The 27,098-nt window shown below is 57.0% G+C and overlaps 6 protein-coding genes across 6 annotated transcripts; 3 read left to right on the plus strand and 3 right to left on the minus strand.

Annotated features, from left to right (window-relative positions):
- Nucleotides 1-646: 646 nt before the first annotated feature.
- Nucleotides 647-3,058, minus strand: GGS23DRAFT_587769 (uncharacterized protein). The gene has a single exon (XM_051517507.1). It carries the CDS (start codon nucleotides 2,612-2,614, stop codon nucleotides 1,043-1,045), a length of 1,572 nt encoding a protein of 523 aa, XP_051367681.1. The 5' UTR covers nucleotides 2,615-3,058; the 3' UTR covers nucleotides 647-1,042.
- A 3,684-nt stretch (nucleotides 3,059-6,742) lies between these two features.
- On the plus strand, nucleotides 6,743-8,550 carry GGS23DRAFT_346223 (Isocitrate/isopropylmalate dehydrogenase). Its single transcript, XM_051513101.1, has 2 exons — nucleotides 6,743-7,277; nucleotides 7,361-8,550. Exons 1-2 carry the CDS (start codon nucleotides 7,253-7,255, stop codon nucleotides 8,482-8,484), a joined length of 1,149 nt encoding a protein of 382 aa, XP_051367682.1. The 5' UTR covers nucleotides 6,743-7,252; the 3' UTR covers nucleotides 8,485-8,550.
- Nucleotides 8,551-9,570: 1,020 nt separating this feature from the next.
- GGS23DRAFT_607845 (mitochondrial elongation factor g 1-like protein) lies at nucleotides 9,571-14,974 on the minus strand (the record flags this gene model as incomplete). The annotated part of the gene is made up of 6 exons (XM_051520112.1): nucleotides 9,571-9,625; nucleotides 9,752-11,775; nucleotides 11,876-11,987; nucleotides 12,089-12,274; nucleotides 13,481-14,555; nucleotides 14,662-14,974. The coding sequence occupies 6 exons, from the start codon at nucleotides 14,972-14,974 to the stop codon at nucleotides 9,571-9,573; spliced, it is 3,765 nt and encodes a 1,254-aa protein (XP_051367683.1).
- A 3,019-nt stretch (nucleotides 14,975-17,993) lies between these two features.
- Nucleotides 17,994-20,403, minus strand: GGS23DRAFT_346367 (MFS general substrate transporter). The gene is made up of 2 exons (XM_051513102.1): nucleotides 18,724-20,403; nucleotides 17,994-18,639 (listed from the first exon to the last, which is right to left on the minus strand). The coding sequence occupies exons 1-2, from the start codon at nucleotides 19,961-19,963 to the stop codon at nucleotides 18,074-18,076; spliced, it is 1,806 nt and encodes a 601-aa protein (XP_051367684.1). The 5' UTR covers nucleotides 19,964-20,403; the 3' UTR covers nucleotides 17,994-18,073.
- Nucleotides 20,404-21,860: 1,457 nt separating this feature from the next.
- On the plus strand, nucleotides 21,861-24,377 carry GGS23DRAFT_346387 (gamma-glutamyltransferase 1). Its single transcript, XM_051513103.1, has 4 exons — nucleotides 21,861-22,010; nucleotides 22,150-22,308; nucleotides 22,440-22,855; nucleotides 22,949-24,377. The coding sequence occupies exons 3-4, from the start codon at nucleotides 22,482-22,484 to the stop codon at nucleotides 24,267-24,269; spliced, it is 1,695 nt and encodes a 564-aa protein (XP_051367685.1). The 5' UTR covers nucleotides 21,861-22,010; nucleotides 22,150-22,308; nucleotides 22,440-22,481; the 3' UTR covers nucleotides 24,270-24,377.
- Nucleotides 24,378-25,031: 654 nt separating this feature from the next.
- GGS23DRAFT_587826 (class I glutamine amidotransferase-like protein) lies at nucleotides 25,032-26,694 on the plus strand. Its single transcript, XM_051517509.1, has one exon. It carries the CDS (start codon nucleotides 25,456-25,458, stop codon nucleotides 26,116-26,118), a length of 663 nt encoding a protein of 220 aa, XP_051367686.1. The 5' UTR covers nucleotides 25,032-25,455; the 3' UTR covers nucleotides 26,119-26,694.
- The last annotated feature ends 404 nt before the right edge of the window (nucleotides 26,695-27,098 follow it).

Genomic DNA, 27,098 nt, shown 5'->3' on the forward strand with positions numbered 1-27,098 from the left:
ATTTGGCTGCAACGTGTCTCAAGATATCTGGACATGGTGTCGGCCCGCCAGCCTTGACAGGCAAGGAACGCGGCGGAGCGGAGAAATCTCGAGTACGATAATGTGTATACATTTCGGAGCCATTTAGTTCCCGAAGCCTTTCGACATGGACGCGGTTGACGCGTACTCCCCCGTGCTCGCTGTACTATATCTGTCTCCATCAACCACGCTCTTAACTCTCCACTCACTCTCCTTTCTATTTTCCACGCAGTGGTGACCCCGTCATGGAATGCCTATAGCTGTTTCTTGGAATGCTACGATATGAGACGTTCCCGCTAGGTAAGCTAAGCCTCGTACAATACAGGGGCAGAACCTCCCTCCAGCTCGAACAGCTGCGCCCCAGTATATATAGGCTTTGGTATCTGTATATATATTATATATCACGTATGCCATGGATACAACAAGTGTGTAAAACGCGGTCGCGAGACTAAGTAGTAGTAGTAGTAGTGGCCGTGGTGATACCCGAACGAAGAGAGAAGCGAGGAGGGGTATACAGTGGGACAACGGCGACGGCAACGCCTAGCGGCATCAGCGCGGATGCGTTCGCCATAAGATGAAAGGATGCGGTTATAGCAGATAGTTATGAAAGGGTAGGCAGTTTTTTTATTGATGGTTCGCAACCGACATCCCCTTCCCAGCCCTCCCTCCCTCCTCCCGCAGGCATCTGCGCGCCTCGAAAACTCCATACCAATGCAAGCCATGCATCTTCTTCATACACGAGGATCAGAGGGAGTGAAAAGGGGAAAATGTCATAGAACAGGAGCAGAGACCCATCCCAATCTGCTCCACACGGCCGTTTCTTTTCCTTCTCCTCGGGGGAATAAAAGTATCATCTGCGCCTCTCCAAATACAAACCAACGTATAAACTCTTCTCACGAATACTCCTCGTTTTTTTTTGGCTGTCATATCCTCTACGGCCTCGGCCTTCTGTTAACAATGCCCTTCCGAGGTCAGGAACCGGTTTATTACTACAACTCTGCATTGCCACGACGCCCTTGCACATCTAGGCAGACTCAACGGGTACCTCCGACTTCGCCTCGAGCGCCTTGACCTCTTCCGCCTCCTGGGGTTCCTCCTTGGACAACTCCGACTCATCCTCAGTTCCGAGCTCGGAGCTCTGCGTGGGAGCGGCAGACTGCACCTCCTGTGCCGGTTGAGACTCGTCACCACCTAGAGCGGGCTCCGCAGCCTTATCGTCGACAGGCTCTTCTACAGCGACCTGAGCAACGTCTTCGGCAGTCTCGGCCTTCTCGACAACTTCTTCCTTGCTCTCAACGGGGACAGCCGCGGCAGGCTCAGCGACGACATCCTGCTTTACTTCCTCGGCAACCGGCGCGGCGATGGCTTCGGTAGAAATAGCGGCCATCTCGACGGCTGCCTCGGGCGTCTCAACTGGAGCAGCGACAGGCGCAGCCTCCTTGACGGGGGTGACCTCCTTGTTAGCCGGCTTAGCACGCTGTGCTGGCGCTTTGGTTTTGTTGGTCGCAGCTTGGAGCTTTGTCGACGCCTTCTTCGTACCGGCTTCCGCATCCTTTGCTACGGGCTTCTTCTGGCCGACCGGCTTCCGCGGGGGTGTGACGGGCACCTTCTCGGACGCCTTGCTGGAACTGCTCTGGGTAGGCCGCGTCATCCGAGCTAGGAAACTTTCGTCAACGTGACCTTCTTTCTTAGCGACTGGGTGGTCCCGAGCCGGCTGTTTCGGAGGAGGTCCGAGGCTGGGACGGGGTCTGCTGATAGTCGAACTTTGACGTCTCAGGGTCTTACCATGTGTTGCGGCGCCGACGGTCGAAACGCTTCCTCTGCTAGGCGACCTGTGAGCAGTAGGGGCCACACTAAGGTTGTAGGCAGAGGCCCGGGATAGGGACTGCCTGGGGGGGTGAGAGGTGCTGCTGCTGCTCCCGGTCTTCGAAGCGGAGGCAGTATGCGGCGCCAAGGAGGAGGCAAGCTTGACGGGCCGGGTGGGCGACTTGGGCTTCGGCTTTGCAAGTCCAGTAGCAGGCGGGGCGAGCTCAATGGGCGCCGGCTTCTTGGTAGGAGCAGCGGTCTTTGTGGGGGCGGCGGCGACCGCGGTCTTCTTCGGAGCATCGTGATCCTTAGACGGCACAGGGAGGGTCTTCTTGGGGGGGACTAAGCTCGAGCCGTGGGCGAGAGTCTTCGCAGCGCCACTAGCAGGTTTAGTAGTGACTGGTCTAGCAGTGTTAGGTGACTTGGGAGCCTTCGATACGGGCTTAGCGGTCGTTGAAATAGGAGCAGCTTTAGGAATATGCTTGACCGTCGTGGCGGCCTTGGCCTTTGTGGTTCTCGTCGCGGAACTGGCACGTGAGGGTACACTCGAAGGCCCGGAAGTAGGTGGGCTCTCATCTACCTGTGCTGCTGACCTGTCCGTCGGGTTTCCTGGGGGCAATTTGGTTCCAGGCTCCTCATCTGGGACTTTGTCCGGACTCGGGTTCGGTGCGAGGCGAGGACTCGGGGACTCCTTCTTTAGAGCCGATTTGACGACCGGCTCTACCTTTTCCAGCTCAGAAATAGCTTGCTGGCTGAGACTTGTCGTGACAGAAGAAGCACTGTTGGCCATGTTGTTGACGGGCACCTCTGGTTTCTCAATTGATGGACGCAGCGGAAACGTTTCGCTGCTGCTGTTGCTGAGTCTCGGGCTCGTTAAGCCAGATTCGCCGCCGTAATCTCTCCTCAATCCTACTCGGCCGTCTTTCTCAATCGCTACGAACGTGGTTCGAACCTTGGAGAGCGGTCGAGGACCCTCAGGAGGAGAAGGAGAACCTAGTAGCAGCAGGGAAAAGAGTCTAGCGTTAGCTAACTACCTCGAGAATCAACGATATCTAGTAACAGAATATCTATGGTGCGGACGCGACTCATCCGCTATTTCGCGGCGCAAATAAAAAGCAGAGCGGAAAAGACGAGAATGCAGCGGCAGATAGTTAACAGTAAAGCTGCATGCCCGTGTGCATTCACGTGCAGGACATGTAAGGGTAACTGAATTAAGCGATCGCGATCGCTAAACGAAAACAGAAAAAGCAAAAGGGGGTGCCTTACCGACTGAGCTTCCGCCGGGAGCAGGAGATCGCCCTCGGTCTGGGGTGTTGTCGCCCTTGTTCTCGAACATGGCGCGAAGATTCTTAACTCCCGACATGGCTGCGGCTCGGGAATTCCTCTGGGCGGTCGGCAAAAGGAAGGAATATCAGTGAAAAGAGATCAGTCGCGGCTGATCGATCATACACCAAGGGTCACCGCGGGAAAGGGTAGCAATTGCTTGCTAAAAACAATAGCATGCCCCAGCGATTGCTCTACTCTATCGAGCTGTCCGCCTCTATGAGCTGTCTCGGCTGTGAATGCGGTTGGGGCGGCTCTCGTATTGGCACTGGCACCGGGATGGATATTGGCGTCGACGAAATCGTCTGCGTTCCGCGTCTCCAAAAGGAGTGGGAGTAGGGGAGGAGGGATCGAAGACAAGCTGTGTCGGCTCGGGAAGACGAGGGGAAAGGGAGCTAGGTAGTAGTGATAGCTAGCTATAGTTGGCTCGGCCCAGGGGGGTGAAAACCATGGGTATTGGCGAGATTCGGCTGAGGCGCGTGTGCCTAGTTAAAGGGGGTATTTCCTCCGAGACGAGATAGGACCGAAAGTAGTAGAATGTGATATCACCAGCCCACCGGAAATAACAACGCGAACAGATCAACTCAACGTACAACGTAGGCGATAAAAACGAGAAACAGAAGGAGAGAAAAAAAAGGTAGTGTGTATCGAAGCGAACGAAGGTGTAATAAAGAGTCGAGAAGGTGTAAGACGCGCGGAAACGGAACCAAAGGTACTAGGAGGATGTATGCTGGTTAACGGTATTAGTGGAAGCGAAAGTGTACTTCTGTAAGTGCCAGTGCAAGTGCAATTGTCGGCGTAGGGAGAAGAGGGAGAGGAAGAGGCGGGCTGGCGACGATGATGGTGCCGGCCGGTGGTGTTTTGTTGCTGCTGTTTCGAGGAGGTGGGACGGGGTGGAGGACGGCAAGCGTCCAAGTTCAGTCCGGTCCAGCCCAGTCAAGAGACAATCAGTTCCGTCTCGGTCCAGAGCTCATCGGCCCATCCATCCATTCATCGGTGAGAGGAGTTTGGGCAGCGGGAGCGAGAGGCGAGCGCGATAAAGTAAGTTAAGTAACGGGTTTTGGGGGGGGGGAGAGGTCGGGTTGGGAATCGGCTCTAGGTTAATAAAATAAAATAAGAACATGGGCGGAGAGGTCCAACTGACGAATGTGTGTGGTGGCATCTGGTGGCATGTGGCCGGTGGCCAGTAAAGTGGCCTAATTAAGAGACGGTCCAAGATTCGGGTCCTTTAATCAATTGGCCATTCTGACAGGGGCGCCATACCTTAGGTACCTCTCTACACACCGGGAGCACCTCTGTGCTCCCGCGCGCGTCCTCCCTCTCTCATGGAAGGTACCTAATCTACTACCTGTCATGCCAGGTACCTACCTTCATACAGGTAGGTAGGTATCTATAGGTATCACATCCAGAGGCTAGGTTTAGAGATAGGTACCTAACCTGCCTAGCCCAAGGTTAATCTTGAGGTAGGTACTAGAAGATATTAGGATGTACATCTAGGTAGGTACCTCTGAATGGTGCTCCGGGGATGGGATACAGCCTGGATACAGGAAACGTCCCGCAATCGCTGTACATACCTACCCACCTCTAATGTAGGTACACTACTGCAATGAAACCACACAGGCTGGTCGACGAGTACTATATATCGACGTTCGACACTCCTCCTATCCATACCGTGTACAGAAGTAATGTCCAGCCGCAGGGTGGCTTACGGGAGATCGTGGAAGGCCAACAGAAGGGTCCAAAATATAATTCTCTAATTTTGTAATTTGTCCGCGGCCAGGTCCCATGTTCCCCCATGTGGGCTCAGGGGGCAATGCATGACTGCTCAAAACGTGTCTAACTGTCTACCGAGGCGACCTACGAGCCACATATGCATACGTAACCCGCACAGGTATACGCATATCGTGCATGTGTACTACTCGATGTCAATATGCATATCCATATGTATATGTGTGTGTGCATACATTACACGTAAGTACCTCGTAGAAGGTATACCTATCTGAATAAAGGTACGCGTACCAGCATGAGCGCGCGTGACTTTGCCAAACGGGACGGGAACCCGCAGAACGACACGAACTGGTTTGATGATTTAATGATGGACGGTACCGGATGAGATGAGTCGATTCTGGGAAGAGGCCGTCTGCCTGGAGCGACTCGGGAGGAATTATGACTGCGCCTATCGCTCATTATTGTTACGCTTACCACTTGAGGCTTATTAGACGAATAAAGAAGAAACAAGAATAAGAATAAGAATAAGAACACAAGAATAGGAGGAGGAGGAGGAGGAGGAGGAGGAGGACGGCTAGGAGTAGGAGTAGGAATAAGATATTTATGTTGCCGTGCTTCTCTAGGTGAATTATATATATACGTATACTTGTGCATGTATGCGCAGGATTTACGTAGCACACCCACCCTGCATTACATATCTGACTTGCCTACATCATCGGCGGCGTTTCCTTGACATCCCACAGGTACCTAGACATCTGTCCAAAATGAACCTCCCCCCCCTTTTTACATCTAGCATACGGGTTGGTAAGTTCGCATCATTTCACATCTCACCACAGACAGCGGACGCTTAGACTGGGACGAGGAGAACCAGATGCTCGGCTGTTACTTCAGGTGAAGGCAATACTCATAAAGGCTACCAGACCCGGGCTTGCGAATCATTTCATGCCCCGAGCCCAGGGCCCTGAATATGGCCTGCCCAGTCCGCACATCGCGTATCCCTCCCTCTGCGGCCCATCCACGCTTCGTGTTCGGAGCCGCAAGAACGGGGAGCATCGGTCGTAGGGTCGTAGGGCTACGGGATTGCATGACCAGGAAAGGCTATCCTGTCACTGCAACCTTCCGACGCTGGCATTACCGTTCATATACACACATACCTGGGTAGGTAGGTAGGTAAGCGCCTAGATAGATAGGTATGCTCAAACCCACACACCTAGCTTTTTGAAAAGGCCAGCGTGGGCACAGCAGCTGAGGAGCTATGTAAGTAGGTGTTGTTGTGTCCGCACATGCGCACAGATATATTTAGGTGTATAGATGAGGGTGTGTGTGGTTACGTGGTTATGTTTGCATGCAGATAAGCAGCCCGTTTCAAGATCCCCTCGCCGCAGACAAACATTGTGCCATCTGTAAATTTGGTCTTCCAGACGATGCGAGAAGAAGACGTGTAGGGATTGCCTGGGTAACCGGTAGGCCCGGCCCCCGAGACGGTCAGACGTGGTGGTGGACTTGGGTTGGAGCTGACCCAGCACGCACCACGTATACATATATCCCTACATCCATCTATATATCCATAACATCCATACATACAACCCACGAACGCCGGTTCTGAGGGAGCCAAACATCGCTAGCCACTACTCCTCGGGGCCATCTGCCAGACGACCGCCCCCCTCCTCCATGTATGTCATATCCGCAACCCGGGCCCCAGATTCATGCGTCACACGTAGCGCGTTATGCACGGAGGCGGACGGTTCGGTGCTGACTAGACAGCCAGGGGCGATCCCATTTATGCCGCAGGCACAGGGAGGCAGACGACGCCCTACGAGGTTGTACTCATATGCAGAGGAGGATTAGAGGTGGGGGAGGGAGGGACCAGAGAGAGAAAGAAGAAGAAAAAAGGGGGAGGCAGACCTTGGCATTTACCTCATAGGGCATGCGACAGGTAATTGCAGGTACGTAGATCGCCAGGTACGTAAAGGTAATATTGGTTAGAGGTACATAACACCCATACACCCTAGAGAATGGAAAGGTACCCGAGGCGTGTGTACCTCGTATATTAGGTTAGGTACCTGACGTACCCCCCCTGATAGGGCCAGGTACCTCCTCAGGTACTTGCCGAGGTGGGCTACCCACGTACCTACATATAACACCAACCCGTTGCGCAGTGGGCCACTCCCGTCGTCGCTGGACTGGCGGGACGGTTCCCTCCGATCGCGGCGGCAGATTGCCGGAGAGAGCGAGTTGCGAACAACCTACCCAGGTAGCGAGGTGGGCTCGAACCCCACCAAGGAAATTATTTTGCGAGCAATTTACAACCGGCGCGCTCGACCCAGAGAACACCGCTTCCCACGCTCCCCATACCCCCTCAATTGCACTCCCAGCGATGGCTTCTCGGGTCCTGCGAATAGGTTGGTGCCCCCGGCTCGTCCCCCAGATCCCAATTGGCACACCTGGACGTCCGCGTCTGCGTAGTATACCCTAACAAACCCAGGCCTCATCCCCGGCGATGGCATCGGCCGCGAGGTCATCCCCGCCGGCCGCCGCATTCTCGAGGCGCTGCCGGCCTCGCTGGGCCTCAAGTTCGAGTTCGCCGACCTCGACGCCGGCTTCGACACCTTCAAGGCCACCGGCGCCGCCCTGCCGCCCCGCACCGTCTCCGTCCTGCGCGGCGAGTGCGACGGCGCCCTCTTCGGCGCTGTCTCCTCGCCCACCTCCCCCGTCAAAGGGTACTCGTCGCCCATCGTCGCCCTCCGCAAGCAGCTCGATCTCTACGCCAACATCCGCCCCGTCAAATCCGTCCGCAGCCGCAACCCGTCCTCGTCCGCGGCGTCGGCCGCTACCGCGAACCCCGTCGACATGGTCATCGTGCGCGAGAACACCGAGGACCTCTACGTCAAAGAGGAGCGCACCGTAGACCGCCCCGACGTCGAGGGCGGCCGCTACGCCGAGGCCATCAAGCGCATCTCGGAGCGGGCGTCGTCGCGCATCGCCACAATGGCCGGCGAGATCGCCCTGCAGCGGCAGAAGATCCGCGAGTCCGCCGCGCCGTCGTCCCCGGCCAGCATCCACTCGCGGCCCCTCGTCACCATCACCCACAAGTCGAACGTGCTATCGCAGACGGACGGGCTCTTCCGCGCCACGGCGCACGCCGCGCTCGCCGACCCGCGCTTCGCCGGTGTCGCCGTCGAGGATCAGATCGTCGACAGCATGGTGTACAAGCTGTTCCGGCAGCCGCAGGACTACGACGTCATCGTGGCGCCGAACCTGTACGGCGACATCCTGTCGGACGGCGCCGCCGCGCTCGTCGGCTCGCTCGGCCTCGTCCCCTCGGCCAACGTCGGCACCGGCGGCAAGGACGGCGGCGACAAGGTCTTCGCCATCGGCGAGCCCTGCCACGGCAGCGCCCCCGACATCGCCGGCCGCGGCATCGCCAACCCGATCGCCACCCTCCGCAGCGTCGCGCTCATGCTCTCCTTCCTCGGCGAGGCCGACGCCGCCGCCCGCATCGACGCCGCCGTCGACGCGAATCTCGCCGAGGGCGAGCTGCTGTCTCCGGACCTGGGCGGAAAGGCGACGACCGAGGAGGTGGTGCAGGATATCCTGAGGAGGTTGTAAGCGGGCGAGATATATCTACCCCGCCATGGGTCTCGTAGGTGTTAGATAGGATGCGACGGTTCAAAACGCGCCAAAATAGAAGGAGACATAGATCGGCGAGCCAAGCGAAGGGGGAAAAGGGGGAACTTGCATTAAAATCTAAAAGCCGAAAACAAGGGCGAGCCGAGGAGCGAACCGTAAGAAAGGCGATACGAAGTGCTATTCCAGTGATTGTCACGTTGAAGGGATGCGACGATATCCGGGCCCGCGAACCCAATCTTCCTGCCGTACGCGCGGTTTTGAATCCAACCAGACCAGCTACGCAGAGCACATGGAATGGCACGGACTATCGTGTCGCACTTTAGAAGGTAAGAAGAAGAGAGATCAAGACGGGGAGGACCCTATATAAAAAGCAGGGGGGGGGTGCGCCAGAGGGCAGAGGGAAGAGTGTTTTTATTTATTTCTCGGCAGTTCATCCGGCTGGCTTGGTCCCCCGCGCCCTGCTCTGCCCTCCCCCGTCCCGTCCCAGCCGTGGCGGGAGAGCCGCCGCGATGCGCGTGTATACTCGCACGAGCGCCTCCTACGCAGTCCCGAACCCGGTGCGCAACCGTCGGATCCCTCTTCGTAGCACGCGCACGTCTCACCGCTCGGTATGTGCGTGACCCTGCAGTGCATCGATAGCGTGAGGCAACTCCTATGTATATATACCCGTATATTCGGTTTCGTTCTTGTGCTTTTCTTTTCTTCTTCTTTCTTCTTTCCCCCCCCCTCTCTCTTTACCATCGTACACATCGCACCCAGCTCCACCCGCCGGGCGTTTACATTCTATTCGTAAAAAACCCTGCCCACTCACTACCCAGCGCGGAGGGGCAGGCGGATAGGCGTGCGGGTATAGCTCGTTGCATTTGTGAATACAGGCGTCGCGATGACGACTACGACGACGACGCCTGTCGTGCGCTACCCGTCCGAACGGGGGGGAAACAAACAACAACCCAAACGCACGCATCCTAGCGATAGCGCCGAGGCTTATCGCGAGCTCCGACTAGCTAGGTACCGCTTCGCCCGCTGTCAAGGCTGCCGGGCAATCCCGAAGCCGTCGCCGGGATCTTACTTGGTCCGTTTGGCCTCCAGCTCCTTCTGGTATTTGTCGACCAATTCCCTCCTGCAATGGCTGTTAGTTAAAATACTACGAAGGCCGAGAAGGAAGCAGACGACGAAGATAAAAGAGAGAGAAAGAGAGGAGAGAGGGAGAGAGAGGAGAGAGGAGAGAGAAAAAAAAATCACGTACTGTAGATGTGGTGGCGCAGCCGCGTAGTGAGAAAACTCCATGCTGAACTCGCCCTTGCCCTGGGTGGCGGCGCGCAGCTGGGTGCTGAAGCCGAACATGGCGTTGAGGCTGCAGTCGGCGATGAGGGTGAAGTCCTCGTTGCCGATGTCGGTGTCGATGATGGTCGCGTTGCGCTTGTTCATCAGCATCAGGATGTTGCCCTGGAACTCGTTGGGCGCCGTGATCGTCGTCTTCATCAGCGGCTCGAGCACCTGGCCCCCCGCGTCGGGGAACGACTTGCGGAACGCCATCTGCGCCGCCAAGCTGAACGCGAAATCCGACGAGTCCGTCACGTGCGTCGCACCGTCGTTGACCACCATGCGCGCCCCGATCACCTTGTGCCCCAGCAGCGGCCCTTTCTCGCACGCGATCTCGAAGCCCTTCCCGCACGCCGAGATGAACTTGTCCGGGATGGAGCCGCCCACGACCTGGTTCTCGAAGGTGTTCTTGTCCGGCTCGTCGTTCGGCTCGATCCAGCCGCCGACGCGGGCGAAGTCGCCCGGCCCGCCGGTCTGCCTCTTCAGCAAGAAGTCGAATTCGGTCTTCCGGCTGATGGTCTCGCGGTACGCTACGCGGGGTTGGCCCGTGACGCAGTCGACCTTGTACTCTCGCCGCAGCCGCTCGATGTAGATTTCCAAGTGCAGCTCTCCCATGCCCGAGATGATCGTCTCTTCGCTCTCTTCGTCGACGAACAATCTGAAGGTAGGATCTTCGCGCTGGAAGCGGTTCATGGCCTTGCTGAAGTTGTCGGCGTCGGTGCTCTTCTTTGGCTTGATAGAAAGCGACATGACCGCGTCGGGCACGAACATGGAAGACATGGTATAGGGCAGGTTTCCGTCGGTGAAAGTATCTCCCGAGGCGCACTCGACGCCGAACACGGCACAAATTTCACCAGCACCGACTTCGGTGACATCCTCCATCTCGTTGGAGTGCATGCGCACGATTCGGGGAATCCTGACCTTCTTGTCGGTTCGCGAGTTGAACAGGTAGACGCCCCTCCTCAAGGAACCCTGGTAGACTCGTATGTAGGTGAGCTGGCCGTAATTGTTCTCTTCTAGTTTGAAGGCCAGCCCGACAAACGGAAGGGAGTTGTAAGGAATTAGCTGAGTTTCGGCCTCGTTCTTCTCACGATTCAAGGCTACGTTGTCGACGTCGCCGGGGTTGGGCAAGAAGTCGCACACGGCGTCCAGGAGGGGTTGAATAGACTTGTCCGCTAACGCAGAACCCATCATAACGGGTGTGAACTTCAAACCAACCGTGGCTCGGCGGATGGCGTTCTTGATCTGCTGGTTCGTTGGCGTGCCCTCCTCTAGGAAGATCTCGGCGATTTCGTCGTCGACGTCGGCGAGCTTCTCTACCAGTTCCTGGCGCTTCTGTTGCGCGAGCTCTTTCAAATCCTCGGGTACGGGCCCGACACGGACGGTGGTGCCCCTGATGCCTTCGCTGTAGACGGCCCTCATCTCTATTAGATCCACGACCCCCTTAAACTGGTCCTCAGTGCCGATGGGTATTTGGATAGCGGCGGCGGGGATCTTCAACTTGTTATTGATCTGCTCGACGGCCTTGAAGGGGTTCGCGCCCATGCGATCCATCTTATTGATGAAACTTATGCGCGGAATATTATAGCGTTTCATCTGCCGATCCACGGTGATGGTCTGGGACTGGACGCCGCTGACGGCGCACAGGATCATGACGGCACCGTCGAGAACTCTCAGCGCGCGCTCGACTTCGATGGTGAAGTCGATGTGGCCCGGCGTATCGATCAAGTTGATGTGGTAGGTCTCTTCCTTGCCATTCTCCATCTTTTTCCAGTCGCAGAAGGTGGCGGCGGACTGGATAGTGATGCCCTTCTCTCGCTCGAGATCCATCGAGTCCATCTTCGCGCCCGCGCCATCCTTGCCTCGCACTTCGTGAATGGCCTTGATTCGTCCGGTATAGAAGAGCACCCGTTCGGTACACGTCGTCTTGCCGCTGTCGATGTGTGCCTGTCCCCACGCTTAGTACACGATTTCTTTCTATGATAGTACCCCCCCCCGCCTCTCCTTCACTGCTCTCCTACGGGGGGTTCGGCTCCAGGCGACATACGGCAATGCCGATGTTGCGCACTCTCGACAGGCGCGCCTTCTCCTCCGGGCTCATATTGGCAAAGACGGCTTCGGGCGTGAGGTTGGCGGCGTCCTCAGCCGCTTTCTTCAACCTGTTCGACGGGGACGTCAGTCGGCCGGCCTCGCACCAACGAGGGCCGGCTAGCTGGCACGCTGGGCAGCTCTCGGCGGACGGGCATGAGGGGATGCTTACGCGTCGGCGGCAGCACTGACTGCGGCGTATCTCGGTTTGGTCAAGTTGAAGTACCTCCTCCCGTCGATTCGCAAGGGCGCAGCGATCAGCGGCGCGGGGGTGCGGGCGCCGGGAACTCGGGAGGCCACGCTCAGGAACCGCATGCTGGGCCGCGAGCCCAACATGCGGGCATTGGGGAGGACGACCCTCATGACGAAAAACAGCGGGACACAAGAGAACGTGCAATTGGCGGAACTGTCAATTCGCACAGCGAGCGGACGGCCTTCACGACGTGGGCCGATGTGCCGCGTATTGGCGTTGAAAATATGTGTGCTGCGAGTACCTATCGTTTTTGTTGCTAGTATCGTTTTTCTCTCCTCTCCCCCCACCACCGCCTGAGCCAATTGCAGCACCCCCGGATAAGAGTTTTCTTGGGTACCGACTTGGCTTATCAGCTTATCGCCCTACAGACCTGTATCGGCAGCTCCTCCGCTCCTCCGGGTACCTCTTGGCGCCCTTGTGCCCCTAAAGCGAGTCCCTGCAGGCCCCTTCACCTTCGCTGCGTATGGTACCTAAGGCAATATAGGCATAGCAGCCGATTGCGAGGTACCAATCGCAAACTTCGCACTTAGGTGCCCTACCTCGATTTTATGAGTAGAGAGGAGCCTAGGAGGTATCTACCCCTCAGTATATGGCCCGCCCCCTCCTACGATGTCCATCGGCACCTTCGTAGTCTCAACTTCTTACCTGTCTAGCTCCCCCCCTTTACTCCTCACCTCCTACCTTTCCTCTAATAAGCAACATTCGAATCATCTTGCCGGCTTACCCACCTAGCCGTTCTAGTGCCCAGGTAGCAGTTTACCTGTGGTCTTTTATTTGTTGATTTGCTTTCGTTTCTTTCTAGCATTCCATATGCCTACATATAGCTTAAGGCTGACTATTTGACAAGCTTGGGTCTATTATGCGTCGTTTTGCTCCCAAACATGGCTAATACGATGGCCTTAAACCTCATATCGGCGCGGCCGACCTGGGGCATACACACGATTGGTCCATGATCCGTAGGGCACTTCACACACCAAGTGGTTTCTTGCCGCCGCCGCAGTGCGTGTCCGAGCTACCTCGTACGCCTGGGTCTCCCACCCCCTTACCACTCGACGTAGAGACGCGAGGAGTGGAAAGACGATGGCGAGACAGCATAATGCATAGGAGTACAGATCTATACCCTAGGTAGTCGGCAACTACCACTCGATCGACTGACCAACCGGGGGGGATCCTTGTCATAGGAACAGACGCATTGCAACCCTCACGACTATACGACCCCTTTAGAAGAGGAGAAAAAACCCGCTACCGACCGTGACGAGGCCTATGCTAGCGAACAAGATAGCTACGTTAGTCTGGTCGAACGCGGGTGACAGTCGCGCTGCCGGGGAGTTGGGGTTATTGTTTTGGAAGCCATCGCTGGCGCCGAATGTCGGCGTCGATGCGGTGCCACTCTGGGTGACCAGCGCCTGGTTGGGTGCTGCCGTCGCGGACGGGATCTCGGCCCCTTCGCTAGGGAAGGCAACGATATTGGACGTCGTCGAGTTGAAGTCGGTGGGCGCGATCGCGATCTCGTTGTTGATGAGATCGTAAACGACGTAGGCCGACCGCAGGAACGTGTCGCCGAGCAGGTACGGCGAGCTACTAAAGTTCTGGATACCGAACTGACATGCGTCCTGTCCACGGTACGGCCCCGACCGGAACTGGTATGGTTCGCCGTCCGTGAGTGGCAGTACGAGCTCGTCCATCCCCACGTTGATTACGGGACCGTCGACGCCCGCAAACCCGAATGAGAAGTGGCCGGCACTGTTCTGCATACTGCACGGGAGGATCGCGACGCCGAGGTCATTGCTGTACCCAGCGCCTACCTCCTGCCAGACCTGCTCCGCCAGGTCTGACGGTAGGTAGCTGAAAGTGGTACCCGAGTCGAGGACGACGGGGAGGGGAAACTGCGAAGAGGACAGGGTGTCGGTGCCCGAGGACGAGGTCGCTTGCAGCGATGTCAAGGCGACGATGAAGGCTGTGAACGCATTTGTGTTCGCGTCGCGATAGATGTTAATCCGTGTGAGATCGCCCTGGTACTTCTCTGTATCGATACCGCCGAACAGGATATTGCCGGTGCTGGCGTCGAGGTCGTTCAACCAGAGGCTGTACGCGTTCGTGGCAATGAGGCCCTCCGACTGCATTAGCAGTGGCAGGTTGTCGTATACCACTGAGGCGGATCCCGAGTTGGAAACGATAGCTTCGTTCAGCGCATACCCGACGCCGACAAGACCGTAGGGGATGTCTGTCTCGAGACCGAGACCCATCGTCATGTTGTTCAACGTAGCGCCACCGATTTCGAAGACATCGGCGATGTAATCACCTCTTGCGTGACTGCCGTCGACGTAGGAAATGGCGAAATCATCTGAGCCTATAACCGAGAAGGTGCCGGACGCGTCCTGGTCAACTACGGCGAGAGGGGGCACAGGTTAGCTAAGCACAACTATTCCGACATACCCGTTGCCCAGACTGCCAGATCTGACGGCGCGAGGGGAGGGGGAAGAATGACTTACAGGAGCCGAAAGAGCATCCCCCGCTGCTGGAACTGGGTCTGCAGACTCTTGCGGAGCTCGAGGGCACCCAGATGTCGCTCGACCCAGTATCCAGCTGTAGAGTCAAATTCTGGCCCGGCGTGCCGACTTGGCAAGTGGCAAAGTAGCCGCCTCTGAGCTTCTCGTTCGTGATGACCTCCTCATACGTGCCATCCTGCCGCCGAACGAGCCTGGGACGGCCGGTGGGCTTTTTCACAATCTCCCACTGGACAACCTGCGCTTGACCGAGGGACGCCAGCAGCGTGCCCGTTGCGAGTGCGGCGATAGCCTTCATGATAAGTTGGTGGGCGAAGATGTGGTGGATGGCAGGATCGCTAATGTGCCGGCGAGGGTCCTACGTAGGGTTTGTAGAGAGCCGTGTGAAGGAAGAGCGCCCCGGAATAGAGCTTTCGTGGGATGGTTGGGAATGTTATGCTGTGATAGGTCGGCAGTCCGGGGATGACGCGGCCTGGCTTCTTTGAGGCCGGATGCCGATGAGGGCGACTACCAGAAAGCGGAAGAGGGCGAAAGAAAGAGGAGGGAGGGGGGGGGGGGGGACAGAAAGGCAGAGAGTCAAGCAGTATCGGTGTGCGAACCGAGCTAAGACAGAGGTATCGACGGAGAGGGTAACAAAGAGACAATGACGGGGGTACGTATGCACGTGGACAGTCCCTATACAACTAGACCGGCGAGCCTTCGACTCAGCTCGTCGGCTTGCCCAGCTCAAGGTAATCGGAATAGGTGGTATTCCGCAGTAGCCCGTAATAAGTACGGATGTACGCACCCCAGGCCAGCCCGGAGAAGAAAAGCAAGACGGCTCAGAGTTGAGACGAAGCCAAGGCCGCTCCAGATGGGCCGGCCCGACGGTGTTCTCGACGGCCAAGGCGGACTAGAACGGAGTGGACATGCGTAGGGTGGCACTAGGATAGCTTATAAGGTGGTGGGTGTAGGCATTGGGGATAGGGGCGAATACGGCCCAGCGCCTCATCTTATGTACATACAATGAGAGCCAATTGGCAGAGGGAGATGCCAATCCACGTACATAGATGAGGGGCGAAGGACTCGAGGACGAGGCGGAGGACGAGAGAGGGCGAGAGGGCGAGAGGGCCTGACGATGGTTCGAGACGCGAATTGGGGGAGAGTTGGGGAGTTGATGTAATGACGCACAGCGTCTGAACCAGATGCCCGTCCGCGTTGGGAGTTATTATTACCAGGTTCCAGCGTTCCCATCCACCCCGTCCCGTCGCTCTGGCCCGCAGGGCTTGGCATCGGCAAAGACGGCACTGCGGGAATCGGATTGCATCCAGGCACACCTACAGTCAAAGGTACATTAATTAGCTCGGAGGTACCCCAGGATCCCAAACCTGAGGCACCTCGACTCGACGCACCTCCAAACAGTCCTGTCCCCGATGCAAATGCATCCTATCATTAATACTCGATATCTAGTCCTGTATTCTGCTCTCAAGTAAGGCAAGGTCGATTTCTATATACACCCATCTACGTTTACGTGTGCGCCCATCGAACGAACCAATTCCACCCGCTGGCTCCCGCGAACTCAGCATCCGACAGACAGATACTTACCTACAATACGGCCACCACCACAATGGTGGCGGCCGCGGTGGTCGTCACCAACAACCGTCGCCCGCGGCCATAGCCTCGTTGATCGCCCGTTTAGTGTCATCCCTTCTTTTTAGCGCCGCCCTCTCCCTACTACCTACTGCTGCCGCCATCTCATGATTCGTGTTGCCGAAGAAGCCGTGGGCTCTAGGTATCTGTCTCCCTAGGTAGATATGTACCTACCCACGACAACACCATCTCTGCATGCCCATCCCCTCGACTACGTGAACCTGCCCACCGACCTAGGTATACGGTATGGGCACCTATGCCCACCTGATTAGAATCATGCGTTGGGCTGCTCGTCGGAATCTCCGTACCACATACGCCGTACACGGTTACGGACCGCCACAGTAAGCTTTGCGAATGTTCTCAGGCGTGGCAGCCCTTGAACCCCGCGACTTGTCTCAGCTTTAGGACCTAGGAGTCCGGATTCGGGGCCTGCTTGCGTCTGACCGTCCGCAGCTCCCAGGGAGGTCTGACGACGACAACCAGCTGCGGCGATCCTCGCCAGCGCAGATCGGTCAGCAGGCTGAAACCCGCGAGATGTTTCGTCGCAGGAAGCAGACAAATAGTGTTAGACGACTACTGCCTACTGGAAAGGGAAGCCGGCGGCAACGTGGAGATGAAACATCCTACCAAAGAAAAGGAGCAGCAGGCAAGGCCGTGGAATTCAATTAAACCGGCATATTCGATATTCGAAATATACATCGGTAATACGTCAGCAGCTCACATGTGGTACAGCTCTCCCCTCTTCCTTTCTCCAACCTGGACCCCTTCTCCGTCTCTAGCCTCATTACTAAAGGGGGCCGCTCCCTACCTCCGTTCCTAGCAACCGACGGCGTCGCACCTCGCAAGCCCCTTCTTTCCCTTCTCCGTTAGGCCCTTAGGGGACCACGGTGCTACCGCCGGCGAGATCGTACTGTTTCGCGCGCCGGAGTAGGCGCTTTCCTAGGCCGCGTTCCTCGCGGTCTCGGCCGTCGACGAGCCGGTCCGGTGCGGGTGTGCGCGACCTGCCGCTCGGCGCCGGGTACATGTGCTGCGCTGCGAAGATGAGGCTACAGGACCCGGCTCGGCAACCAGTGGCGCTTGTGTCAGGCTCGCTCGTGCCGCCGCGTCGTCTTTCTTCTTGCCGTCTAGTACGTATTACCCTTTCTCTCCCCCGGCTGGCCGTGATTGTGTAGGTGCTATTTCGCCAGTCGGACCAAATTGCTTGTTCGTCTCTGCTCACTGCTGGAAGTGAACTCGTTGGTGCGTGTAGGTTGATAATACCTACCTATAGGATGGCATGCTCGGCATTTCTATCTGATGGCCCTGCTAACTCAACCCGATGGGGCCTATCGTTTACCTCTTCGACTGTGAGCAAGTAGCTCAGGATTCGCCTCGTTAGGCCCGTTGAGTGATGCTGAAAACTGCTAGTCCTCTCATCGATCCCAAATCAAATGCATCTACCCCTAGAGAGGCTGTCTACTTTCTAATTTCGTGGTCATGCCTAGTCTGTCGTAGAGAACCCTCAATACCACCACTCTTCCTTCGTCTATGCACACACGCTCAAGACCAAATATATAAGGTCTACTTAGGTCTTTTTTTAGGTCGTGGGCCGTGTATGATTTCTGGCTAGTCGACTAGTCCTTCGTCTTTGAAGATTGCCCTGGTACTGTGCTGTTTTACCTTTCAACATCACGATTATATCCCCAATACCCAGACTTCCACTTAATACGTCCATAGACGCATAGCTGGACACATCCTGTCATATTTACACACTGCTTTAGGCTCCCTTTCAATGTACGTGTTCCTTCTCCTCCGCCTTAGGGATCCGCACCATAGTCGCCGTGATCAGCGCTCCCGTCAGCGTACAGCCCAACCCGAACCACCATATGGCCTTCAGCCCTTGGAGCCCCACCTCGCCCGTTGGCAACTGCTCAACCCTAACGCCAATCGAGTCCGATACCGACGTTATGATGGCCGAGCTTAGGTTCTGTACCGTGACGAGTAGCGCGCCAGCGGAGCCCTGGTACGACCGCGGCACACTAGACGTGATGAAGATGGCTGCCGCCGCGAAGCTCATATCAGGCCCGAACGTGGCCAAAGCAACGCCGGGAAGCGACAGTGTCCAGTACGACGTTTCAGGCGTCTGTGGGAGGAAGAACACGGGACCCATGGCAAAGCATATCATGCTCGCCAGGAAGATCCAGTGACCTGGGAATACGTGCAAGGTCTTGGACACGATCCACGCCGCTAGTATACCTACAATACCATTAGGCAAGATGTATAGAGCAACGGTAAGGGGGGTTGCCCCTTGGTACCGCTGCCAGAATTGGACAGCGTAAAACTGCCATGCACCGGCTAAGTAAGAGGGATCTAGTTAGCTCCGTGTCCCTCGCACCTATTTCCGCGAGGGTAGATGCAAGCGCAGCGATGAGTGCTTACCAAAACCTCCGAACCCTAGGAAATACGCTATTAATAGGGCCGCAAACCCAGGGGTCTTCCAGAGATCGTTCGGAATTAACGGCCGAACAACACGCCGTTCGACGAAAGCAAACGCGACGAACATCGCAAGCCCCACGATTATGAGCGAGTAGGTGTACGGGTTCCAATGGGCCGACGAGCCCTGTGTGAGTCCGAAAAGGACGAGGCCGCAGCCGACGGAGGAAAGCGCCGCACCGACGTAGTCGAATTGGCGCAACGAGGGTGCATCGACGTCGTGACTGTCCTTGGCGGGGCTTAGATCGGGCAAGCTCAACTGCGCAGCAAAGGCGATTAGGGCTAAGAATATAGCTGTGCTGCCGAAGACCCACGGCAGGTGGGCGCTCAAGCCGCCCCCGTGCACGCAGCCGACCCAGAAGCCGAAAGGGGCACCGGCGGCCATCAACGAGAAGACGCGTGTCTTGCGGACGCCCGGCTTGTAGACGCGTCCGAGGATGCTCATGGACGCGGATGCGAGCACGCCCGTCGACAGCCCCTGCATGGCGCGTGCGATGAAATAGAGCACCTTCAGCCGCGGCGATATCGCGCCCGCCGCCACGGCGTGCCACACGCTCGACCACAGGAAGGCGCCCACCATCATGGGCTTGGGGGCAGCTAGGTCGGCGAGGGAGCCGGCGATGATGACGGACAGGCCGGTCGCCAGCAACGCGGAACCCATAAGCCAAGGTGTCTGCGTCGGCGGGAGGCCTAGCGCGTCGCGTAACGGGGTTTGCGTGATGGTGCCATGACCATACATGAGGGCGAATATGAACTGACTAGCCGTGCAGACGAGCACAAAGACGATCTCGGCGGCGAGGTTTGGTAACTCGGGCGGCCGGCCCTGGTGCTGTGAAACGATGCCGGCCTCTTCGTCCGGGGCTCCAGGCACGGCGCTATCCTGACGCCGGCTCCGGATGGCGCTGAGTTCGAGCATCGGATCAGGCAGAACGGCACCGCAGCCATGGTCGGTTATATCTTCAGTCCGCGTCTGTATCTCGATTTGGTTCTGGGTCCGGCTCAGAGCCTGAGCAAGAGCAACACGGTCGAGGGGGAAATAGTCGTCGCTCCGGGGGCCCAGCAGAGGGTCTGGCGAAGCCAGTCCAGAGGGAAAAGCTTCAGCCCCTAACGCCAAGTACGGTGTCGAGACACCGACGTCGGGGAAGCGCTCGGCCTCAGCCAGCCGCCGTAGAGCGTCCTGTTCCATGGTGAAGAAAACTTCTCCTCGAGGATTACAACTTCTCTTCCGGCGACAATGTTAGGTAGGTAATAGCCAACGTTGCCCGCCTACTTATATCTCGTCGAGACATCGTGATCGAATGTGGACTTGTGGCAAGGAAGTTTTTTAGGTAACAATCGGAGACTAACCGGAGACGTCGTCGTAGCCCTAAGTTCGAGGTGCATAGGGAGGGGTTCCGCTCCACCGTGATTCATCGCGACGTGAATGGCTAAGAAGTAGAGCTCGACTCACGGGATGTCACCCATCACGGGGTTCAAACGGAGTCATGATAAGTGAACCGAAGCTGGCCACCAACCGGGATCTCGCCCTGCCTCGAGACCCAGAAATGGAACTAACACGGCGGCTAGACGGCTCCCCCGAGGTTTACCCCGAAGCTGAGCACGTGTTCTTCACACCCGAACCAGTATAAACCGGCGATAGATAGCTCTCTGGATCTGGAGAGGCATCACGCTACGGACGCCTGCCCAAGCGGAGTTGTCAAGATCTATCCAAGACCGGCAAGCCGTAGGTATATGGCGTCTCGGGTTAGGTACCGAGGACAAGTTCCCCCCATTCCATTCTACTCATCATATGTGCGATATAGAAGCCAGACTCGGACGGCGGCTGGACTGAGCCGTCGCGTCCTCTCTCTCCCGTGAGGCGTTTTACAACTTCATCCTTCCCTCTCTCGATCGTACCTATATACCTACCTGTCGCCTCTGCCCTATTTTCACAGCCGAGTGGCCACGTGCTACCTTACTTAGGTACTTCTGCACATTGACACGCGGGATATCCACCACGCTCGGGGGCATACCGCAAAGGATACCGCTGTAGACCACTGGGGTCAATGGCATGGCCCTAGGACGAAGATGTTGGAACACGCGCTTCTCGCCCGGGTGCTCCTCGGGAAACCCTCGCGCTTGGCTCAGCGGCTCCATCTCGAGTTGCTTCTCCCCCCCCCACACGCCGGCTTCAGTGCACACTCTATGAGTAACTCCGGCCTGCAGGATGGAGGGAGGTGTTGGAGCAAAACGGGGCGTGGTTCGATTCGCTTAGATGGTAGATTTCCTTTCCGGTCAAGTCAAGCGTCCGATCGAGACGGCGTGGCAGACGGGATATCGAGGACTACCTGGCTATGCAAGGACGCGTTCGTCGTTGGCTGCCACTATAGGCATGTATGCCCATCGTGTTTGCGCGCGCCCATCGCTCACGCCGCATCAAGTTCGGTACCGATCCGGCCTCGCGTCGATTTGGAGACCTCGCAAATTAGTCGGTGTCTGAAATACGTGCCGTTTATATGCAGGGACTAGGCAGGTAAGTGTTGATTTCGTATAAAGGGAATGAGGTATGGAGACGGCTCAATCCTTCGCAGTTCCTTCCGCACACACCTACATTCAACAGCGATTACCAATTGATGCAGGTGCGAGACGCCTCACGCGGTATACGAGCAATGACGATATACTTACAAACACCGACCCGAGGCGTGAGATGGGTCCCTCTGGTGCTTATATACTGAGTACCTGCACTGGAATGAAATTTCGCCTCGCAGCTGCCTCCCTCGCATCGATGCAGCATCGATGCACAAACAGAGCAGGTACAGGTATCACAGGCACCTGCAGCACCTGACTGCCTACCTATGTAGTGGATATGTAGGCAGGTCTAGGTAGGCACCCGGTAATCCATGCGCTGGTCTGGTACCTAGGTACAGGTATCCATTGCGTGACCCACCCTTCGCACCTCGGCTTGCCCCTTCTGGCATCTTTGGGTTTTCTTGGATAGGAAGGAGAGCCCAGGGGCGACGGCGATCCTACTTGCTGACTGCCGCCAGTAATTATCCGAAGCTTGTCAGACACATCGGAACGAGGCAATTGATAGCGACAGGAAGTCAGCCCCCGGCAGCGAATGGGTGGACGCGCATGTACTCATCATCGTATATCGGTGTGCCTGAATGTACAGATGCATGATCCTAAAGGTATTTGCAGGCCTGAACATTGCCTACAGCGTTGAGAGGGGGTACCTCGCGAGGTCTATACGGGTACGTGTTTAAACTTACTAGTGGCGGGTCGGACACCTTACCAACCTTGCCGACCCAACCTCCTAACCCCAAGCCGGATCTACCAGCTCTCCTCTCTCTCACTTCTCATCACTCATCATGAATCTCTATTCCACAGCAGGTAATATCGATATGGCCGGGGTCTCAGGCACGTGGCAACTGAGACAGTGTGTGTTCAACCAACCGGTAACGATGAAATTGACCCTCTAGATGTAACATCGCATCGACCGCGTAGGTGGCTGGCGGTCGGGGGCTACAAAAGCTCGTCTCGTGGCGTCTTGTAGGTAAACAAAGGGTCTTACCTCTCTCCCCTCTTCACGCTTCGCTGGGGAGACATCGGGCCATCGGGGACATCGTGGCATTGGCGCGCGCGGGTAGGCTTACGACACTGTCGCAACCAATCTCTCCTAGCTCCACGGCCCTACTCGCCACAACCTCCATTCAGGCGGAATCATGCCCTCGCTTACGCGTGCCGTGGCCGCTGTCTTACAGCTTGGCTTTGTGGTGCGCCCCAGCCTCGCCGCCGTATGCCCCGGAAGAGCTCCTAAGCTAGGCGCCGTGGCATCCGAAAGCGCCGTCTGCTCTCAGATCGGTACCGATCTGCTTAAGGCCGGAGGGAACGCTGCTGACGCCCTTGTCGGCACCGTGTTCTGCATCGGCGTTATCGGCATGTATCACAGCGGTTTGGGCGGTGGCGGCTTCATGCTTGTCCGAGGCAGTGACGGCAAGTATGAATATATCGACTTTCGAGAGACCGCCCCGGCTGCTTCGTTTGAGGAGATGTACGAAAATAACACGGCCGCTAGTTTATATGGGGGCCTAGCAAGGTGAATACACAGCCACTCCTCGGCGATAAATGCCAGTTCCGTAGGCGTAAGATGCGGGTCGGGATAAGAGAGACGCTGATGATGATGCTGCAGCGGCGTTCCCGGCGAGGTTCGGGGGTTAGAGTACCTGCATAAGAATTATGGGAAGTTGGCGTGGGCCGATGTCTTAGCACCGGCGATCAGGGTGGCTCGTTATGGCTTTGAGGTAACAGAAGATCTCGTGCGGTATATGGACTCCGTGACGCCGAACGGTAATTTTCTAACGGACGACCCGGCCTGGGCGATCGACTTCGCTCCCAAAGGGTACCGGGTCAAGTTGGGCGAGACTATCACGCGTAAACGCTATGCCGACACGCTGGAGGTCATCGCCACGGAAGGTCCCGATGCATTCTACACGGGTGCCATCGCCAACGCGACGATCGCTGCCCTGTCTAAGAAGAACGGGACTATGACTCTGGATGACCTGAAGAATTACACTGTCGCCATCAGGAAGCCCTCGGAGATCAAGTACCGGGACCACAAGCTCACGAGCTGTGGTGCCCCCGCGGGCGGCACGGTAGCGTTGAGTACGCTGAATATTGTCGACGGCTACGCGGACTTTGGTGACCCGACGGCGATCAACTTAACCACTCACCGGCTGGACGAAGCGATGAGGTTTGCGTACGGGCAGCGGTCCGAGCTCGGCGATCCGTTCTTCGTCGAAGGCCTCGATGAGTTTCAGGAGACTATGCTGTCTGGTAGGACGGCCGCCGAAATACGATCCAGGATCTCGGATTTCCGCACTCAGAATGTATCGTGGTACAACCCGAACGGGTTAGAGAGTCTCGAAACGCCTGGTACAAGCCATATCGTGACCGCCGATAGGACCGGGCTTGCTATCAGCCTTACGACGACGATCAACTTGCTGTTTGGGTCCCAGCTCATAGTCCCAGAGACCGGCGTCATCATGAACAACGAGATGAACGATTTCTCCATCCCGGGCTCGAGCAACGCGTTCGGCTATCTGCCCAGCCCCGCGAATTTCGTCCGACCGGGTAAGCGTCCGTTGTCCTCGATCTCGCCGACCATCGTAGAAACGCCGGACGGCAAACTGTATTTCGTCATTGGGTCGGCGGGTGGTAGCCGCATAATTACGGCGACCATCCAGAACATCCACCACGTTCTGGATCGGGGTATGACGACGTACGAAGCCCTCGCGGAACCTAGGCTGCACGATCAACTCAGCCCTAACCAAGTCTCGTTCGAATATGCGTACGACAACGGCACCGTCGCGTTCCTGAAGTCTCTAGGACACAACGTGACTTGGGTTGCACCGGGCCAGAGCACCGCACAGGGATTACGATTGCTGCCTAACGGGACGTTCGAGGCAGCGGGAGAGCCGCGACAGCGCAACTCTGGCGGGTTTGCTGTATGATGACGGTATTGGGAGGGGATTCATGGGTGGTACATATTCGCCTCTATGCTTTCTACTTGCTGGTAACACATACCTACCTACGATTCCATCACAACCCTCGTGACCTATACAACCCCATTCTTCTTTGAAGTCTCATCCTGGGTGTTGTGAAAGATCCAAGAGAATCTCCGGGGTCGTCAGCCGGCGCACCCCGTCGTAGTCTAATTATAGAAAGGGATGGAAAGCACTGGGCATGGGACCGCCGAAGATCGACTGGACCTTATTGTGGGCGTCTGTGAAGCGGTCAGAGACACGGCGCCGCTATTGAGAGAAATAAACCTGCCGCGTGGACAAGGGATCACTATCACATTCGGATCCTCGGGAACTTGGGCATTTGAACCCACGTGTCTCAAGCTTCCTCTTTCAACCTCTCATCCATCTAGCGGAGACGTGCAGATCCCTCTAACGAGCTTGTTTCGTAGAAGACCTTAAACCTGCCTAGCTGCCGACGTGGACTCCACGAATGGAATGGGTAGGCAATAGCGAACCCCCGTCAGTATGGGGCATTGCTACTATTGATGCCTGCATTTCGCTGACGACTTGGTCCGCCAGACACTTGGCGTGATTTGATCCTGCCGCTCCTTTGTACGGACGGATCGCGTAGGAAACCAGGGCCACGGGATATTACCCAGGACAAAGACCATTCACTCGTGGGGACCGCCTTTGAGAAGCGGCGCCGAGATGCCATGCTTACTACCGATTATGCACGCGAAACTTCTCTCCGCTGCGCACCGGAATAGCGATTATTATCTAAGTCGTGTTGTAGGATTTCGCGAAGGTAACGACAACCCGTAGGCAGATGTCAAGTGTTATATAGACATATATATAGGTAGGTTAGGTACCTAACCTAGGTATATAGGTCCCTATATAGGTATATATATATACCTACCTACCTAGGTAGATACCAGCCTGTCGACCGCTGCCTCGATCACATCGGTCTGTGGTCTCAGCACCTCGGGAGTTCGTCGTCATCTTCACCAGCCAGGCTCGACTCTCCGATCGCAGTCAGATCGCCCACCATGGTTAACATCACTAGTACGACGGCGCGTCTCATCCTCTGACGGGCAGCTCGTTCTGTGGCTAACTCGATGCTCTTGCAACAGCACCCCTCCGCATCGGCTACCTGCTGTACCCGGGCTTCACGGCGATGGACGTGTTCGGGCCGCTGCAGGTGCTGAACCTGCTGTCCATCGACTACAACATGACGCTGTCGCTCATCTCGGAGACGCTGGACCCGATCAGCATCGACCGCAGCATCATCGGGGGGCAGGTGCAGGGCATGCTGGCGTCGTCGGCGTCGCCGTACTTCTCGCAGTTCGTGCTGCCGACGCACACGCTGGCGGACGCGCCCGCGTCGGATGTGCTGATCATCCCGGGGGGGCCGGGCACGCGCAACCTGGCGGCGACGCAGCCGTACGTGGACTGGATCGGCGCGCGGGTGGACGACCCGGGGCTGGCGTACCTGATGACGGTGTGCACGGGGACGTCGCTGCTGGCGCGGACGGGCAAGATCGCGGGGCGGCGCGCGACGACGAACAAGGCGGCCTTCCGGTGGGTGCAGAGCGTGCCGCACGCGGACGCGGTGCGCTGGGTCGCGCGCGCGCGCTGGGTCGTCGACGGCAACCTGTGGACCAGCTCCGGCGTCAGCGCCGGCACCGACATGACCTTCGGCTGGGTCGCGCACCGCTACGGCCGCGACGTCAGCGAGTCCCTGCGCCACCGCATCGAGTGGAACGCCCTCGCCCAGGACGACGATCCCTTCGCCGACTACTACAACCTGACCGATCCGCAGCCTCAAAAATATACCTAGGTGGCTCTTTTTTTTTTAACACGAAACCCTCGCCAACTTTCCTGCTCTCCGACGCTGGTGAATGTAGTTCTGTGTCGGACTAGTAGGGGAACCAACTCGCCAGGAACCAGGCAAGCGAGCAGTGGCCGCTAGCCTATGAGGAGCAGATACGACGAACCGCCACCACGATAGCCTTGCATTGTAGCTCTTCTTCGTCGGGAGGCCGGGCCGTGTAGCGCCGAGGCCATACCGAGGGCGTACTTACTGTACCTATTACCTATGCTGTATCTTAGTATTGCTACCAACACGCTGCAAGCGAACTCGCCCTCCTATGCCCGTCTGCGTACCGCAGGCAAGTTGACAGCAGCCAGGGCAGGCCTGCGAGGTTGTGCCCAAACGAGGAATCGAGGGGGAAATCTTAAACCCAAGGGCGCACACGTTGTAGGGAGTAAATATTGCGAATCCAACTATGGAGCCGGAGTTGCGGGGCGGCTAGTATAACTCGCTTACTGGTAGGAAGCGAAGCAGGGGGTCAGAGTCAGAGTCTCTCATCTTGATGTGTATGCTTGCTTGCCTGCTTAGGAGCGAGCCGGGGGAGTGGGAAGGGGGGGAAGTTTCATACCTATTTCTATTCGAACGAGACGGCCAGGCATGCAAGTGTGAGGCCGCGGGAATGATGAGCTATCGGTCTGGATCTAGTAGTTGACGCGCGCTCCCCTTGTTGCTACGGGGCTCGACTTTCTCCTTTCCTATGGCGTTCCCTCGCAAGGCAATACCTACTATTCAACAGGACCAGGCCACGCCACCGCTTCCTCGGAGAGGGAGAAGAAGGGAAAAAGAAAAGAAAAAATAACTCGACGCAGACTCTGCAAGGCGGGCTGCCTCCTTATGGTCTTAAGAAGTTCGCGTTGGTCGTCCGAGCAGAGGCTTGTCTCATTGTTGTGAGTAAATTTAAGCGTCTTTAAAGGTAAAGATGTTAGAAGGTAGAGGGTAAGTAGAAG

Source organism: Durotheca rogersii (genome assembly GCF_024521655.1).
Source record: "Durotheca rogersii strain YMJ 92031201 chromosome Unknown GGS23scaffold_39, whole genome shotgun sequence".
Classification (NCBI taxonomy): domain Eukaryota; kingdom Fungi; phylum Ascomycota; class Sordariomycetes; order Xylariales; family Xylariaceae; genus Durotheca; species Durotheca rogersii.